Below are 14,993 nucleotides of genomic sequence, written 5' to 3'. Positions count from 1 at the left end.
AAAACTACAAAAACTGTTGTATTGGTTCAGACTAGCATATGATTCAGCTTGGCAGTGACTATAAGAGAAATCCTAAAGTACTATGCCATGGAAAAGCCAAATTCTCCACTCTTTCAACCTCAAAAAATTAGTAACACCCCTAAAATTCTACTTGATTACAAATTTATAACATACTTTTGGTTTTCAAACTTTTAGAGGAGCAAAACTCTTCTTTTAAATGAAATCTGACATAGAATGCTAATATGAACTAAAAAAAAAAAAGCTGAGTTATATAGGCTGTAGTGACGAAAATAGAGGGCCCAAGGCCCATTCTATTTAGCCTATATCTCACTACTCATGGGATCCTAAGAATAATGAAAAAAACACTGACCAAACAATTCTGAAACCCATTTTATTTCAATCACTGGGAAGTGGAATGAGGAGAGAAAAGGGAAGGAGAGGAAAAGAAGAGAAGAGGAAGAAATATGGGAAGAGAAAAAGAAGGAATGAAATAGAGGAGGAGGGAGGAGAGAGAGCTAGAGAGTGGAGGAGACAGAGGAGTGAGGATGGGAAAAGAGGAAGAGGGATGTAGCTGTAACTGGAGATAAAGACGGAGAGTTAGCTGTGAGTCTGTTTTGCATATACACTCATTGGTAGTACCTTTTAGATTCCACATATAAGTGAAATCATCAGTATTTCTTTTTCTCTGACTTATTTCGCTAAGCTTAATATTCTCTAGGTCTACTCATGTTGCTGTAAATGGCAGAATTCATTCTTTTTTATGGTTGAGTAATATTCCACAGTGTGTGTGTGTTTATATGTATATATCTCATATCTTCTTTATCCATTTGGGTTGCTTCCATATCTTGGCTACTGTAAACAGTGCTGCTCTGAACAGAAACAGACTCACAGATACAGAAAACAAACTAGTGGTTACCAAAAGGGAGAACAAAGCAGGCAGGGGCAAATGAGGAATATGAGACTAAGAGATACAAACTACTAGGTATAAAATAGATTAAAATAGATAAACAACAAGGATATATTGTATAGCACAGAGAAGTATAGGCATTATCTTGTAATAACTTTTAATGGAGTATAATCTATAAAAATACTGAATCACTATACTGTACACCTGAAACTAATATAATATTGTGAATCAACAATACGTCAATTAGGAAACAAAAAGACGGAGAGATAAGTAGGGAGGAGCAGGTAGGAAGGGAAAAGGAAGAGATAAGAAGGGGAGGAAGGGGGAGGAAGAGGCAGGAAGAAACAAGTGTAAAGATGGGAGGGACTGGAAAGGGATAGGAAAGGAGAGAACCTGTAACTGACAAGGGTAATTGGAGTCTATTACTATAGAAAGACATATTTCCTTTTATTTACTTTAAAAGAACTTCTTTCTAGTTTTTAAGACAAATTTTGATGAACAAATCCATGCCCCTCATGGATGAAATGTGCATCTTACGACAATGTACATTTTTCCCCTAGCATAGGCTCTGCTAGTTATTTTCTAGATCTTGTACCTTGGACAAGCCATTCAACTTACCTAAACTTTAATTTCTTCATTTGCAAAAAGGAGATGATAAGAATACTTGCCTTAATTATCTCAAAGGGTTATGGTAAGAATTAAGTGTTAATATTTAATGTAAAAAACTTCACAAACTGGAAAGCATTATTCAAATATTAATTGCTGTTAGTACCACAGTAGGTGTTCAATAAATATCTGACTTTAAATCTAGGTTTTAACAGTTCTCTGTTTATTCAGACAGAAGATGTCTATTCATTTGTCTTCTCTGAGTGTCATACAGGCACTCTTCCGAGTTTAGGTTTTACACTTTTCTTTAGGTTTAGTAATTTAAAAATTCTTCCCTCATTCCCAGTGAGGAAGTATTATGGCAATGATTCTAAGGCTGTATATAGCAAAGAGCTGTTCATCACAGACCTTTAAATATACAATGCCCCATCCTACCCCCAACATTCCAATATAATCTATTGGGAGGTACTCCCTCACAACACTTTTGCTGGGAGTCAATGTCACAATGGCCACTGTCTCAGATGGGAGTATGCCAGGTCCTAGGTGTGTTGGGTGCAAGACATGTTGAGAGACAGGACACTACTATTAAAAGTAATTAACAATAGATGGCATAGGATATACACACATACCATATATATACACACACACACACACACACACACACACACAACAAACATTTTCCGTCTTTTTCTCTTATAATAGTGTTATTAAGTTACTCAATTAGTCATATTTCACTGGAGCAACAAGAAACTGTAGTATACCTTTGTAATTTTCTGAAAAATTATTTTAACTTTCTCTTTACTGAAAAACTAGTCTTTCCCAAGAAGTGAGGAGTACTATGATAAGTGGCAATAAATAAATAAATAAATAACAAAAAAACACCTATTCCTTCATGCTGAACTTTATTTAATCACATCCAGAGCAGCTGCAAGTATACCTCATAGTACACTAAAAGAACAGGAAGGAGTAAAGAAAAATATTAGGTAAGCTGCTATTATCACAGCAACAAACACCTAAAACTAACACCTACTAGTCAGATTATTCTGAATGCTCCTGTTTGCTAAATAAATTTGTTTTAAGGGAGAAAAACTCAGCATACCTTAAAATTTCTTTCCTTATTTTTCTTTTTTGGCTGTGCCACGTGGCTTGCAGGATCTCAGTTCCCCGACCAGGGTTTGAACCTGGGCCATGCAGTGAAAGCACCGAATCCTAATCACTAGACCACCAGGGAACTCCCATACCTGAAAATTTCTTAAAGAGCTATTTGAGAAAGTAGGGCCATTCAAATTATTTACCCAAAGTGCTTCAAAATTCTAAGAAGCAAATAAAACTGTTAAATACTTGTTTATCATGGCTAATATATTAATTTGAGTCGTATTTATGATACATTATCATACAAGCTTTATGTGCGGTACATTAGACTATGTGTTATATTACGTACATCATACACTAAAGACCCTCATACAATTCATTTCCACATGATAAGAAAAATAACATAATGTAATCTGCTTCATGATATTGCTCTTAGGAATACACTGAAATAAAACATGAGACACTCTGTATAAAACAAAGCATACTTGCTTATGCTTAAAACATGTTGTTCTTTCCAGAGACAATGGAAAACTACTTTAAAATAAATTGTCTTAAATTTTGTACAATGCTAATATCCTGAATAACACAACAAACTTTTCCATCGTCTCAATGAGCTTTTGAAAGGTACATCAACAATTTACAGGACTTCCCTGGTGGTGGTGCAGTGGTTAAGAAACCACCTGCCAATGCAGGGGACACAGGTTCAAGCCCTGGTCCGGGAAAATCCCACATGCCACAGAGCAACGAGGCCCATGCACCACAACTACTGAGCCTGTGCTCTAGAGCCTGCGAGCCACAACTACTGAGCCTGCGTGCCACAGCTACTGAAGGCTGCACGCCTAGAGCCTGTGGTCTGCAACAAGAGAAGCCACTGCAATGAGAAGCCCGTGCACAGCAATGAAGAGTAGCCCCCACTGGCCACAACTAGAAAAAGCCTGTGCACAGCAACGAAGACCCAACGCAGCCAAAAATAAATAAATAATTTTTTTTTTAAAGTAATGCTTAAAAAGAAAAATTTACATACATGAGTACTGCTGCTAAATTTAAATAATACCCTGAGTTTTGATTCCCACTTAAAGAAAATCTAGGATATGCTTTTCTCTAACATTTCATCACTACCTAAATGGCTTTGCTGAAAAGATCCAAGTGTCACTGTAAAAACATGAAATAAGAAAAATTATATTCCTAAAATGTAAAACATTTGATAAGGAGCAAGAGTTTTCAAAAATGTAAGAAATGAAGTGTATAAAAATGTGACATATTCTGAAAAGATAAATATGTGATTTTTTTTTTTTTTTTTTTTGGCCACACTGCGGGACATGTGGGATCTTAGTTCCCCGACCAGGGATCGAACCTGTGCCCCCTGCAATGGAAGCGCAGAGTCTTAACCAATGGACCGCCAGGGAAGTCCCTCATATGTGACTTTTTTTTAACCCATACAACTTTAAAGACAAATCCAAATGGAGTTTCCATATTGAAATGATCTTCATGCAAATATATGCCCTTGCTGGACCAGTGATTCACTTTTGCCTTAGCTACTACATTAAAATACAGTTCACAATTGGTAAAATATGCATTGATATTTGACTAATTATAAAATATAGATAAGAAATATAGGGGAAAATACAGAGAAAATTTTTTCAAAGCACCTTGATTTTAAATTAGTTTTTACTCATTAAATTGATGTCTGTGTAATTCTTTATTTCTCCATTATGTGTATGCAAGTGGATATTTTTCTTCAGATATTATAAACCTCTCATTTAAAACAAATATTTGTTTTTGTTTTCTTTAGCAAATAGTAATCAATCTCACTCAGTTGCCAATAAATCCCCAAGAATTAGAGCAAGGATTGTTTTAAATTTTGTCAAGTATAGATATTTTATTTGGGACTTCCCTGGTGGCGCAGTGGTTAAGAATCCACCTGCCAATGCAGAGGACACAGATTAGAGCCCTGGTCTGGGAAGATCTCACATGCTGTGGAGCAACTAAGCCCGTGCGCCACAACTACTGAGCCTGTGTGTCACAACTACTGAAGCCCGTGAGCTTAGAGCCCGTGCTCTGCAACGAGAAGCCCACGCACTGCAACGAAGAGTAGCCCCCACACCGCAACAAACACCCAACGCAGCCAAAAATAAAATAAATTAATTAATTTAAAAAATATTTTATTTTCTGCTACATTTTTATGTCAATGACAAACTTTATTGCACTGATATCAGAGAAATGGCCTGCATGAACTCTATGTTTTGGAATCTGTTGATATTTTCTTTGAGACTGAATTAATAGAGAAGTTTTATGGGTATTTGAAATTACCCGTTTGTTGAATTCAAATATATATATATATATATATATATATATATATATATATATATCTCTATATATACACACACACACACACATATTTATATTTATGTATCTATATTTGTACTCTGAGAGGCATGTAAAAGTTTCTCTATGATTGTAGCATCTCAATATGATATGATTCCATTTCTCTTTACTTCAAATAGGTTTGCTTTATATTTTTTAGTTATGTTGTTAGATGGATAAAGGTTTATGACTGAGGTATGTTTTGGGGGATCTTTTATCAATATGAAATCTCTCTCTGAGGCCAATGACTTTAAGAGCACCTCAATAAAGAAGATATATAGATGGCAAATCAGCATATGAAAAGATGCATACATCATATGTCATCAGGGAAATGCAAATTAAAACAATAGCATGCCACTACACACCTATGTAGAATGGCCAAAATCCAGAACACTGACAACACCAAATGTTAGTGAGAACATAGAGCAACAAGAAATCTCATCCACAGCTGGTAAGAATGTAAAATAGTACAGTCATTTTCTTACAAAACTAAACGTACTCTTAACCATAAGATCCAGCAATCACACTCCTTGGTATTTACCCAAAGGAGCTGAAAACTTATGTCCACACAAACACCTGCATGTGAATGTGTACAGCAGTTTTATTCATAACTGCCAAAATATGGAAGCAACCAAGATGTCCTTCAGTAGGTGAAATAAACTGTGGAATATTCAGACAATGGAATATTATTTGGCTCTAAAAGGAAATGAGCTATTAAGCCTTGAAAAGATATGGAGAAACCTTAAATCATATAACTAAGTGAAAGAAGCCAATCTGGGACAGCTACATACTGTATGATTCAGGTCTGACTCTGGATATCTCTTGAAGGTAGAGCTGATAGATTTTAGGTGACCTACTATTTTTTACTTCAAAGATCAGGCTTTTAATTTTCAAGGATTTCTAACTGGTTATTTTCCATAAAAGCTTGTTCTTGTTTTGAGTTCAAAATCCTATCATCTGTCTGAGGATATTAATTATATTTCTTTAAAAGTCTCAACTTTTCTTCAGCACTCTGGAGCACTGGAGCACTCTGCTCTGCTTTTTGTGTAAGACAGACCTGCAGTTTTGGGATCTAAAGCATCTGGGAGCAAGAGCCATACAGCAAACCTAACTTCTCACACCTGAGCTATCTTCACCTGAGCTTTTACCATTAATGAAGCTGACATTTTGATCTTTCTTGGCCTGACTTCTATGTTTGCTGTAGCTGTTCCCCAGCTCCAGAGAGGAAGGACTCTTCAGTCAAGAGTGCCCCACAAACTGCTTCTACCTCAGCAATAGTCTTCTCTTTCATGGTTTCTGGCTACAGATTTTTCTGGTTCGCCTCTTATCAGTCCCTCACATTTCACCCTCAAGTAGCTACTAACAAAGTGAGGACTAGAACACCTAGGTCTACCAGCTCAAGCTCTTTCCACTACTCCACACTACCTTAGAAGACACAGTCCTTACATGAGGAACCTTAGAAATCTTGCTAGAATGGAGATACAAGCACTAAAACAGAACTAAATACATAGCAATATACTATAAGTAACTAATGTATGGAGAATAAGTACTCAAGAATTTTAAGAAGTCACATCAAGTTATAGAGAAGGGTTCGTTGAAAAGGAGAAGCTTGAGATAAACCTGGAAGGACTTCATTCAAAACACATTTGTAGAATAGATACTAAATCAATTGTAGATGAGTTATTCCTGAGCTAGAGGCTCATACATGGATATTTTAACACAATGTCCTCAAAGTGTCCCTAAATCATCTACTACTACATATGCACACACATATAAAATAGTATATAAAAAGTATGAGTGAAAAAAAAAAACAATCGGCATACTAATAATGTCAAATTTCAGTTAAATGTTCACTTAAACTGTTTTCATATATACCTCTGATATGAAAAGAGCCATCATCATTTCTCTCTACCACAAGATGATCAATATGAACAGTTACAGGAGCTGGTTCAAGGGATACTGTACTACTACGAGGACTGTCATCCTACGGGAAAGAGAAATAGTATTGGCATGTTGTTATTAAAGTAAAAGATAAAATTAATCATCTTCAATTAATCATTTTCTTAAACACTACTTCAGCCAATAATATTCTTAATGAGCTCGAAATATATCTTTAACATGCTTTAGTTCATACAGTGAGAAAACTGCTCATTTTATTTTGATATTTTCTAATTTCTATGAAAAATCTCTACATCATCACCACAAAGACCAACAAGTTCATATTTCTAGACATGAATCAAAGTCCAGGTAGGCAAAGTGAACATTTATAACATGAAAATATAAAAATATTTGTTAACATACTTTTAAATTTATTTTTGTGTTAGAAACTTGTATCTTCATTGGCATCACTGTTGCAACAGTTTCATCTTCCAAAAAATGTTGAATATTCATAAGAGAAGATATAAGAAACTCAGTGCTAAAGTTTTCTATATGGCACTGCAGAAAGCCATTCTTTTCTGCAAGCAAAGAGTGTATTACAGCACCAGGCCCACTTTCAAATCTCAGAGTAATCTCAGGAGAGGATTTAGAATGAATTACAGCTTTATGATCTGAAACTGTGAAAAAAGAACAAATAAAAATTATAACTTTGTAGCACTACTCAAAAATGTCACTCTCAATTATTTGTCATTAAGAGGTACTGTCACTTTGTACAATGTTAAAGCAATAATAAACTTTTAATATTTACACTTAATTTATATTTACAGTACATATACCACATGTACCCAACCCTAATTTTCCCAATTTCCATTTTTATAGACAATCTTTCTACTGCAATGATGCTGCCTTGTCTATACTTTTCTAAAATATTTATTTATTTATTTATTTATTTATGTCTGCGTTGGGTCTTTGCTGGTGTGCATGAGCTTTCTCTAGCTGCGGCGAGCGGGGAGCAGGGGCTACTCTTCGTTGTGCTGCGCGGGCTTCTCACTGCAGTGGCTTCTCTTGTTGCGGAGCACGGGCTCTAGGCGTGCAGGCTTCAGTAGCTGTGGCACACAGGCTTAGTTGCTCCACGGCATGTGGGATCTTCCTGGAGCAGGGCTCGAACCCGTGTCCCCTGCATTGGCAGGCAGATTCTTAACCACTGTGCCACCAGGAAAGCCCTGTCTTGTCTATACTTTTATATATATTTTTATTTTTTGGTAACATGGAAAAACAAGCCATGATATAAATCTGATGATGCATAACTCAGATATTTTGAGTGTGTCTGAGTGTGTACATATCTATACATTTATAACGGACAACTGTCATGAAGAAACAGTCATGGCATTTAAAGTGACTCAAGCCATTTCTCAAGTAGTGACAAAAGCCTAAAGTTTTGTACATTCTTCACTAAAATTGGGCCCTTAAATAACTGGAAAAGCAAATAGAGAAGACCCTATTAAAATGTTACTACTTGAAGACAATCTTGAAACTAAAATTATAGCAAAGGAAATATATATATGTTTATGTTTATATTTATATTTACATTTATTTATGCCTTGGCCTTGTTCCAAAAAAGAATTTGAGGTGGCTTACAGAGCTATAAATACTTGAGTTCAAAACAAATTTCTTTAATTTCAATAAACACCCATAGAATATCTTTAAAAATAAAAGTTCCTAGTGGAACTACTAAAGTGAATTGGCCCTCATGGTAACTATTTTGTTTATTTTACATTACCTAGCTCCAAAAAGAATAGGAGAAAACATGCACATGGTATAATCAGATTAAAAAAATAAGTAGGGAATGGAAAAGTAAAGATAGGTGGTAAGATTATTAACTCAAAATACATTATTTAAATTTCTGTGCCAAAGGTAGACCAAAAATAACTTCCTAGCAGCAAAAAGAAAAATACGATCCATTTCACAATTCATAGAACCCGTGAGTTAAAAACAAACTGTTCTGGAAAGGTGAAGCTGTTTCAGTTATTGAGGGTCAAAGTTATCTGTCCCATGGGCCCTCATAAGAAGACCCCATTTATCAAATTCATGATGGAAAGATGTTTAATCTTCCTCAGTATGCGTGTGAATAATCTAGTCTTACAGAAGTCAAATGTATATATATTTATGAAGGGGAGAAAGGTGCAAGAAATTAAAGATACGTATATTTATGCACCAGGGATACATCTCCACATGCAACATAAAGTGAAGAGTTGTTTTTAAAACTTTTATTTCAGGTAAAAAATGATATTTAATTAATGTTAGCACTATTTATTAACAATTCAAAATAAATAAATAGTATAGATACTAGAAAAGATCAAAAATACTCCTAGGGAATCCCCTGGTGGTCCAGTGGTTAGGACTCAGTGCTCTCACTTCTGGGGCCTGGGTTCAATCCCTGGTCGGGGAACTAAGATCCCACAAGCTGCGTGGGACTTAGCTGCCAAAAAAAAAAAAAAAAAAAAGACTCCCAAAGAATTCTTTAAACAATTAAGAACTCGATATTTTAATTTTTTAAAATAGAAGGTAAAAGAAATGGTCACAAACTGATCATGGTTAGTGTTCTTTCCTGTACCAAGAAAAACAAGAGTTAACTAACTTGTCTATTTAACAGTAAGAGCAATTGAAAACAAACAATTTGGTAAATGTGATTTTATTTTGCCTTTTATCTATCTATATATCTACATATGTCTATCTACACACACACACACACACACACACACACACACACACACACTACTCACTCCAGGGAGCTGAGAGCCATAAATAATTTCAAACAAAAAAGAGTATTTAGAACAGAGATAAAACAAAACAAAATTCTCATTAGTCAAAAATCACTCCTGCTTATTACCTTTTATGCCATGAAACTTATATTAAGGTCTTCCTATTAAAGCAATCCAAAGTCCACCCATTATAGAAAAACAAAAACAAACAAAAGCAAAAACAACTTTGCAGTTTTAACTGTTCATGTCAGAGTGACAGTGTATATAAACTGTAGATCAAATACAATCTTTGTTCATATGGCTTATTAATGTTTTAAATGTTCAAGCTAAACTATTTTTCTCTCCTTTTCCCTTTATTCTCTTTCCCTTTCCTTTCTTTCTTGTTATTTTGTTTATTTTTAAACAACCAAGACAGCTGTGAAAAAACAAGGTATTAGACAGCACTGACTGTATAACCCATACATATAAGGCATTTCAAAATGATTTCTTCCGTTAGGAACAATATGAAACAAAGTAATAAGTGGGACATGGTAATAAGTGGGCTATAACGAGAAGTAAAAAACTGTGCAAAAAAGTGTTTGTGTTGGGTATAGAATAGGGTCTAGCTTTTGAAATTTTACGTTCAATCTTTTTTTGTTGATCTTTCATTGACTACAAAACCTTTCCAACTATATACTTATCTTCCTCCATTTTGTATGCTATTGGGATTTACACTTGCTAATATGAAATTCTTGAATTTTTTTTTAGGAGATACATTGTAAACTGCAAGGCCTACACATAGAAAAAAGCCAGGAGCCAATTTTTTTCTATGATGCTGGTTTATAGACAAATGGCACATTTACTTGCAACTCCAAGGATGTGAGGTGATAGCATACTTATTTAATATCATGCAGGACTATATGTATTTCAACATGTTATATATCAGATATAGCATTCTGTGTATATAGCAAAGAAAAATATTCCAGCTCAGTGACTTTTCAAAAGAACACTGTCATTTAAATTTCTTAGTATAACTATTTTAATAAATTCATTTCTTTAAATAACTGAAAATCGTGAGTGATAATTCCATATAAAGTTTGAGAAAGGGACGGTTTAATGTGGTATTCCTCGTCATACACTGTGTATTTTGTCGCTTATATCCCTCTATGTCTAAGTGAATGTGTTGATCTTAGAATGAAAAACCATAAGAACAGGATACGTGATTTTACCAAATATCAAGTAACATGCCAGACTCAGGAAATGTTTGCTTATAAGCAAGATAATGGAATACAAAAACTGACACTTATTCTAGTGTGGAACTAACTTTGACCTTTTAGGATTACTTTATCACTCTTTTAATACAGAAAAGATTTTAGTTTTCTCAGACCTATCATCTCAAAGAATGGGAAGACTGAAAAAGTAAAAGATGAACTTAACAGCAGAAACAGAAAGAAATGAGGGAGTACCTCTTCAACAGGTTATGTTTCTAATAACTTAAAGTACTTTAGTGAAATATGGTAATCTGAAAGAACAAATCTCTTGCATTATTATAAATAAATGTCATTTTCCTTGAATTCATTTATATCAAAGACAGAATTGCTGATGAGTCATATGGATAAAAAACAAAACAAGTTTAGGCTTCCTTGGTGGCGCAGTGGTTAGGAATCCGCCTGCTAATGCAGGGGACACGGGTTCAAGCCCTGGTCCAGGAAGATCCCACATGCCACGGAGCAACTAAGACCATGCTCCACTACTGAGCCTGTGAGCCACAACTACTGAAGCCCGCATGCCTAGAGCCCATGCTCCACAACGAGAAGCCACCGCAATGAGAAGCCCGCGCACCACAACGAAGAGTAGCCCCTGCTCGCCACAACTAGAGAAAGCCCCCGCGCAGCAACAAAGACTCAACTCAGCCAAAAATTAATTAATTAATTAATTTTTAAAAACTAAATTAAAAAAAAAAGTTTAAATCACATTAAAGTCTTACCTACTGGACGATTACAAAGGTAATGCCGTAGACTGATATTGCCTAACTGATCTGGTGTCACTTGGTCCACTTGAAGACAGATTTCCATATCTTCCCCTCGGATGTCAATTTCTCCATTAACACCAATAATTTTAAACACCACAACTGACATCTAATAAGGATTGCATAAATAATATTAGAATACCAAATAATTCAAAACAAAATTTAGGAAATAACACAGGACACTACTATAACCTCTAAAAATACAACTGTGACTTAATAAACCAAAAATATATTTGTGATCAACAGAAAGCAGTTATTGAACTACAGTGATAAACTTCTACTTCCTTTCTTCCTACTTAGTCAAGAGAATATTTTTTGGTCACAAAGATTAATTATATGACATTTCTGTGTGAAATTATTTTCACTAAAAGCTTAACTTATTTTCTAAGTCATCCATAAGAATATTTCGCTGGGTGAAGATGGCTTAAAATAAACCAGTAACATTTCTTTTGTAGACAGCCCTTCATAAGGACTGATCACCATCTTTACTGTCAAACTTTTTCAAAGTGTATTTAAATTGAACTAAAATAAAGATCAAAATATAAAGAATTGAAAAAAGAAACATAGAACCTTCCCTCCTCAATACAATAAAAAAAAAATTTAGAAGAGTGAAATTCAGAGAAAAACAATTCAGTAAGAGCAAAGGAAAAATTTCAAGAGTAGAAAGAGCAAAGTAAATCACCCACAATCTAAGTCAATTCATTTTACATATTAATGTCTTTAAATGTGTACATATTGAATATGAGATAAAGTTGGTGGCATTTCTCTTCATAGAATGTCTCAAAAGATTACCAGGTCATCATGATTTTCTTGAGCACCCTCTGAATTTGTACTGATGGCATCTGGAGAGGTTTCACCATAATTCTGTAGGTTTGCACTGGCATTTGCCCGATCTGCTGGGCTCTGGTAATTTGTAGTTGAGTTCTTTTTAATACCTGAAATAATACAGAAATAAACTACTAAATTAAAATCAGTTTACACATGGTCCAACAATGTTACATTTATCTAACCAAAACAGACTATTTCTTCAACACTTTGTCAAGCACAGCCATGTTTAAAAGACAATAAGCAAAGAAAAATTAAACTGTGGTTAGTTAGCAAATAATAAGAAATAACTTCCCACAATAAAATGTTAGCGATACTAAACCCTAAACTTAGACGGTATGAAATCTACCACAGCCGACCACAATCTGTGTTCTTCCCATTGCAGGTGTGGTGCTGGTGTTACTAGCAGGTTCCTGGTCAGCCAGTTTTGCCTCCTCTATTCTACCCGACATTCAGTGGTCCCAGTCTGACCACTTCATTTCCCTTTTCAGTATCCTACGGTTCTTCATCTACATGAAGTTAACGCTACTACTGTCAATGTGATTGTTCTCCATCCTTATCAACCTGCCTTAATTTCTCAACATGCTATATTTCAATATTTCTCAAACTGTCTGTGGTAAAAGGCAATTAAAAAAATTTTTTGTGTCCATAACACATCAATACTTTTTAAAAATACCATAAAAATAATTATTGAAAATGAATCGAGAGAAATCAGAAGAACCAAAGACACAAAACAAAGCCTCAATTTTTTTTCACGTCAATCTTGCATGGATTCTGACCTTATTTTTAAAAAAAAGCTAATAATTCTGAATATGCTTTCAAGGATTAATTCACTGAATGATACAAGCAATCAAGTTACTCTTTCACTAAATCCTTTTGCTTAAGCGATAGTATTTTACAAAGCTTTACTTTGTTGTTGTTGTTGTTGTTAGAAACATCTTTATTATAAGTCTTCATAACACTTCAGTGCATGCATTATAGAATGAGTATCACTTCCATTCACTGAAACAACACTCTGCTGAATGCAGCCTGCAAGTAGCTGGTTAAAAATTTCTTTTTTTTTAGATGTACATTATAATTTGATATCTGTATACACTACAAACTGATCATCACCAAAAGTCTAGTTTACCATCCATAACCATACAATTGATCCCCTTCATCCATTCTGACCATTCCCCTACCCCCTTACCCTCTGGTAACCACCAATCTGTTTTCTGTATCTATAAGCTTGTTTTTGTTCTGTTTTCATTTGGGTTTTTTAAAAAATATATCTCACATATGAGTGATATCATATAGTATTTGTCTTTCTTTGTAATAATTTCTTATTATATTTACTGCTATATAATTAGGTTCTAACCCAGTGCCTGACAAAACAGTAGGTGCTCAATAAATTATTTATTGAATGGATGAATAAAATGATTTTTAGGGCCAGGGAAAATGCATAAATACAACTGTGGTATGAGGAGATAATAAACTCCCATTTCACAGGGAGTTCCTAACATTGCCAGAGGTTAAGATTTCACAGATAAAATAATATTTAAGCTAAAGTAAACAGAAAGAAAAAAGAGCACTCTAGGCACAGGTACAAAGGCTAAAGAAGTTTGTCATAGTGAAGAGATTGACAGAAAGACTGAAATATACTATTGTATAATTAAAGTGTAGTAAGCACGTGGGAAAACAGCAGAAAAGGTAAGCTGGGGCCATATCACATGCAGCAACTATCAGTAATGTTAAGTTTTTTAAACTTAATAGTCTTATAGTTGTTAGAAGTTATCAGGACTAAAATGGAAATTGACATCATAGTATATACATTTTTAAAAGAATATTCTGCCTGTGGAATGAAGTATGAACAAGAAATTGACAAGAAGAGAATTGGGGAGACTAGTTAGAAGCCTGTGGTGGAGTGGTACTCCAGCTACACATCTGTTCGTTTATAAATATGTATGTATATTCAAAAATATGTACTCACAATATACCTATGTATGTATATGTGTATGTGTATATATATGTGTGCATTAGTGTGCATATGTATAAACATACATGTATATAAAAACACATAGAAAAAGGTCTGGAATTATGTCAATATATACCAAAAGTCAGTGGTAATTACTTCCGGAATGGGGAATGGTATCAGGGCAGAGTAAGGGTGGTATTAAAGTGATATTCTAGATATTCCCATGACATCTGATTTTTTTTTAAAGAGAAAGTATTCATATATTTCTTGTAAAATTAAAACAAAACAAAAGAGAACTCAGAAAAAACAAGTCTTTTCCCAATGAAAATCAATTCCTTTGACAGAAAATTATTACAGTTCAGGAGAATAACGAATGTACAGTCACATATCGTCCAAGTGTTACACATAAAATTAATGCCCTTGTATTTTTCAAGACCCTAAAAACAGCCTACTGCTGGAATCTATTCTAAGACAGTTATTAGAAACGAAGACAAAAATTTATGAACAGTGATATAATTATAGCATTTTATAGCTGTGAAAAAACTATAAACAATCTAAACATCCAGTATCAGGGAAACAATTAAAAGGTCAGGGTAC

The 14,993-nt window shown here is 34.4% G+C and overlaps 1 protein-coding gene across 7 annotated transcripts in view; it reads right to left on the bottom strand.

Annotated features, from left to right (window-relative positions):
* Positions 1-14,993, bottom strand: part of BLTP3B (bridge-like lipid transfer protein family member 3B) — a 103,998-nt gene that overhangs the window by 15,436 nt on the left and 73,569 nt on the right. For all 7 annotated transcript variants that reach the window (XM_082419284.1, XM_082419282.1, XM_082419285.1 and 4 more), the window contains 4 exons: positions 12,410-12,552; positions 11,576-11,726; positions 7,271-7,524; positions 6,845-6,953 (listed from right to left, as the gene is read on the bottom strand). In XM_082419284.1, coding sequence (XP_082275410.1) covers positions 6,845-6,953; positions 7,271-7,524; positions 11,576-11,726; positions 12,410-12,552 — 657 coding nt within the window. The remainder of the gene's footprint in view (positions 1-6,844; positions 6,954-7,270; positions 7,525-11,575; positions 11,727-12,409; positions 12,553-14,993) is intronic.

The sequence above is a fragment of the Balaenoptera physalus genome (assembly GCF_965194825.1).
Source record: "Balaenoptera physalus genome assembly, chromosome: 13".
In the NCBI taxonomy this organism is placed as follows: Eukaryota; Metazoa; Chordata; class Mammalia; order Artiodactyla; family Balaenopteridae; genus Balaenoptera; species Balaenoptera physalus.
Note: the sequence above shows the minus strand (reverse complement) of the source record. Positions and strands in the feature narration are given on the sequence as shown.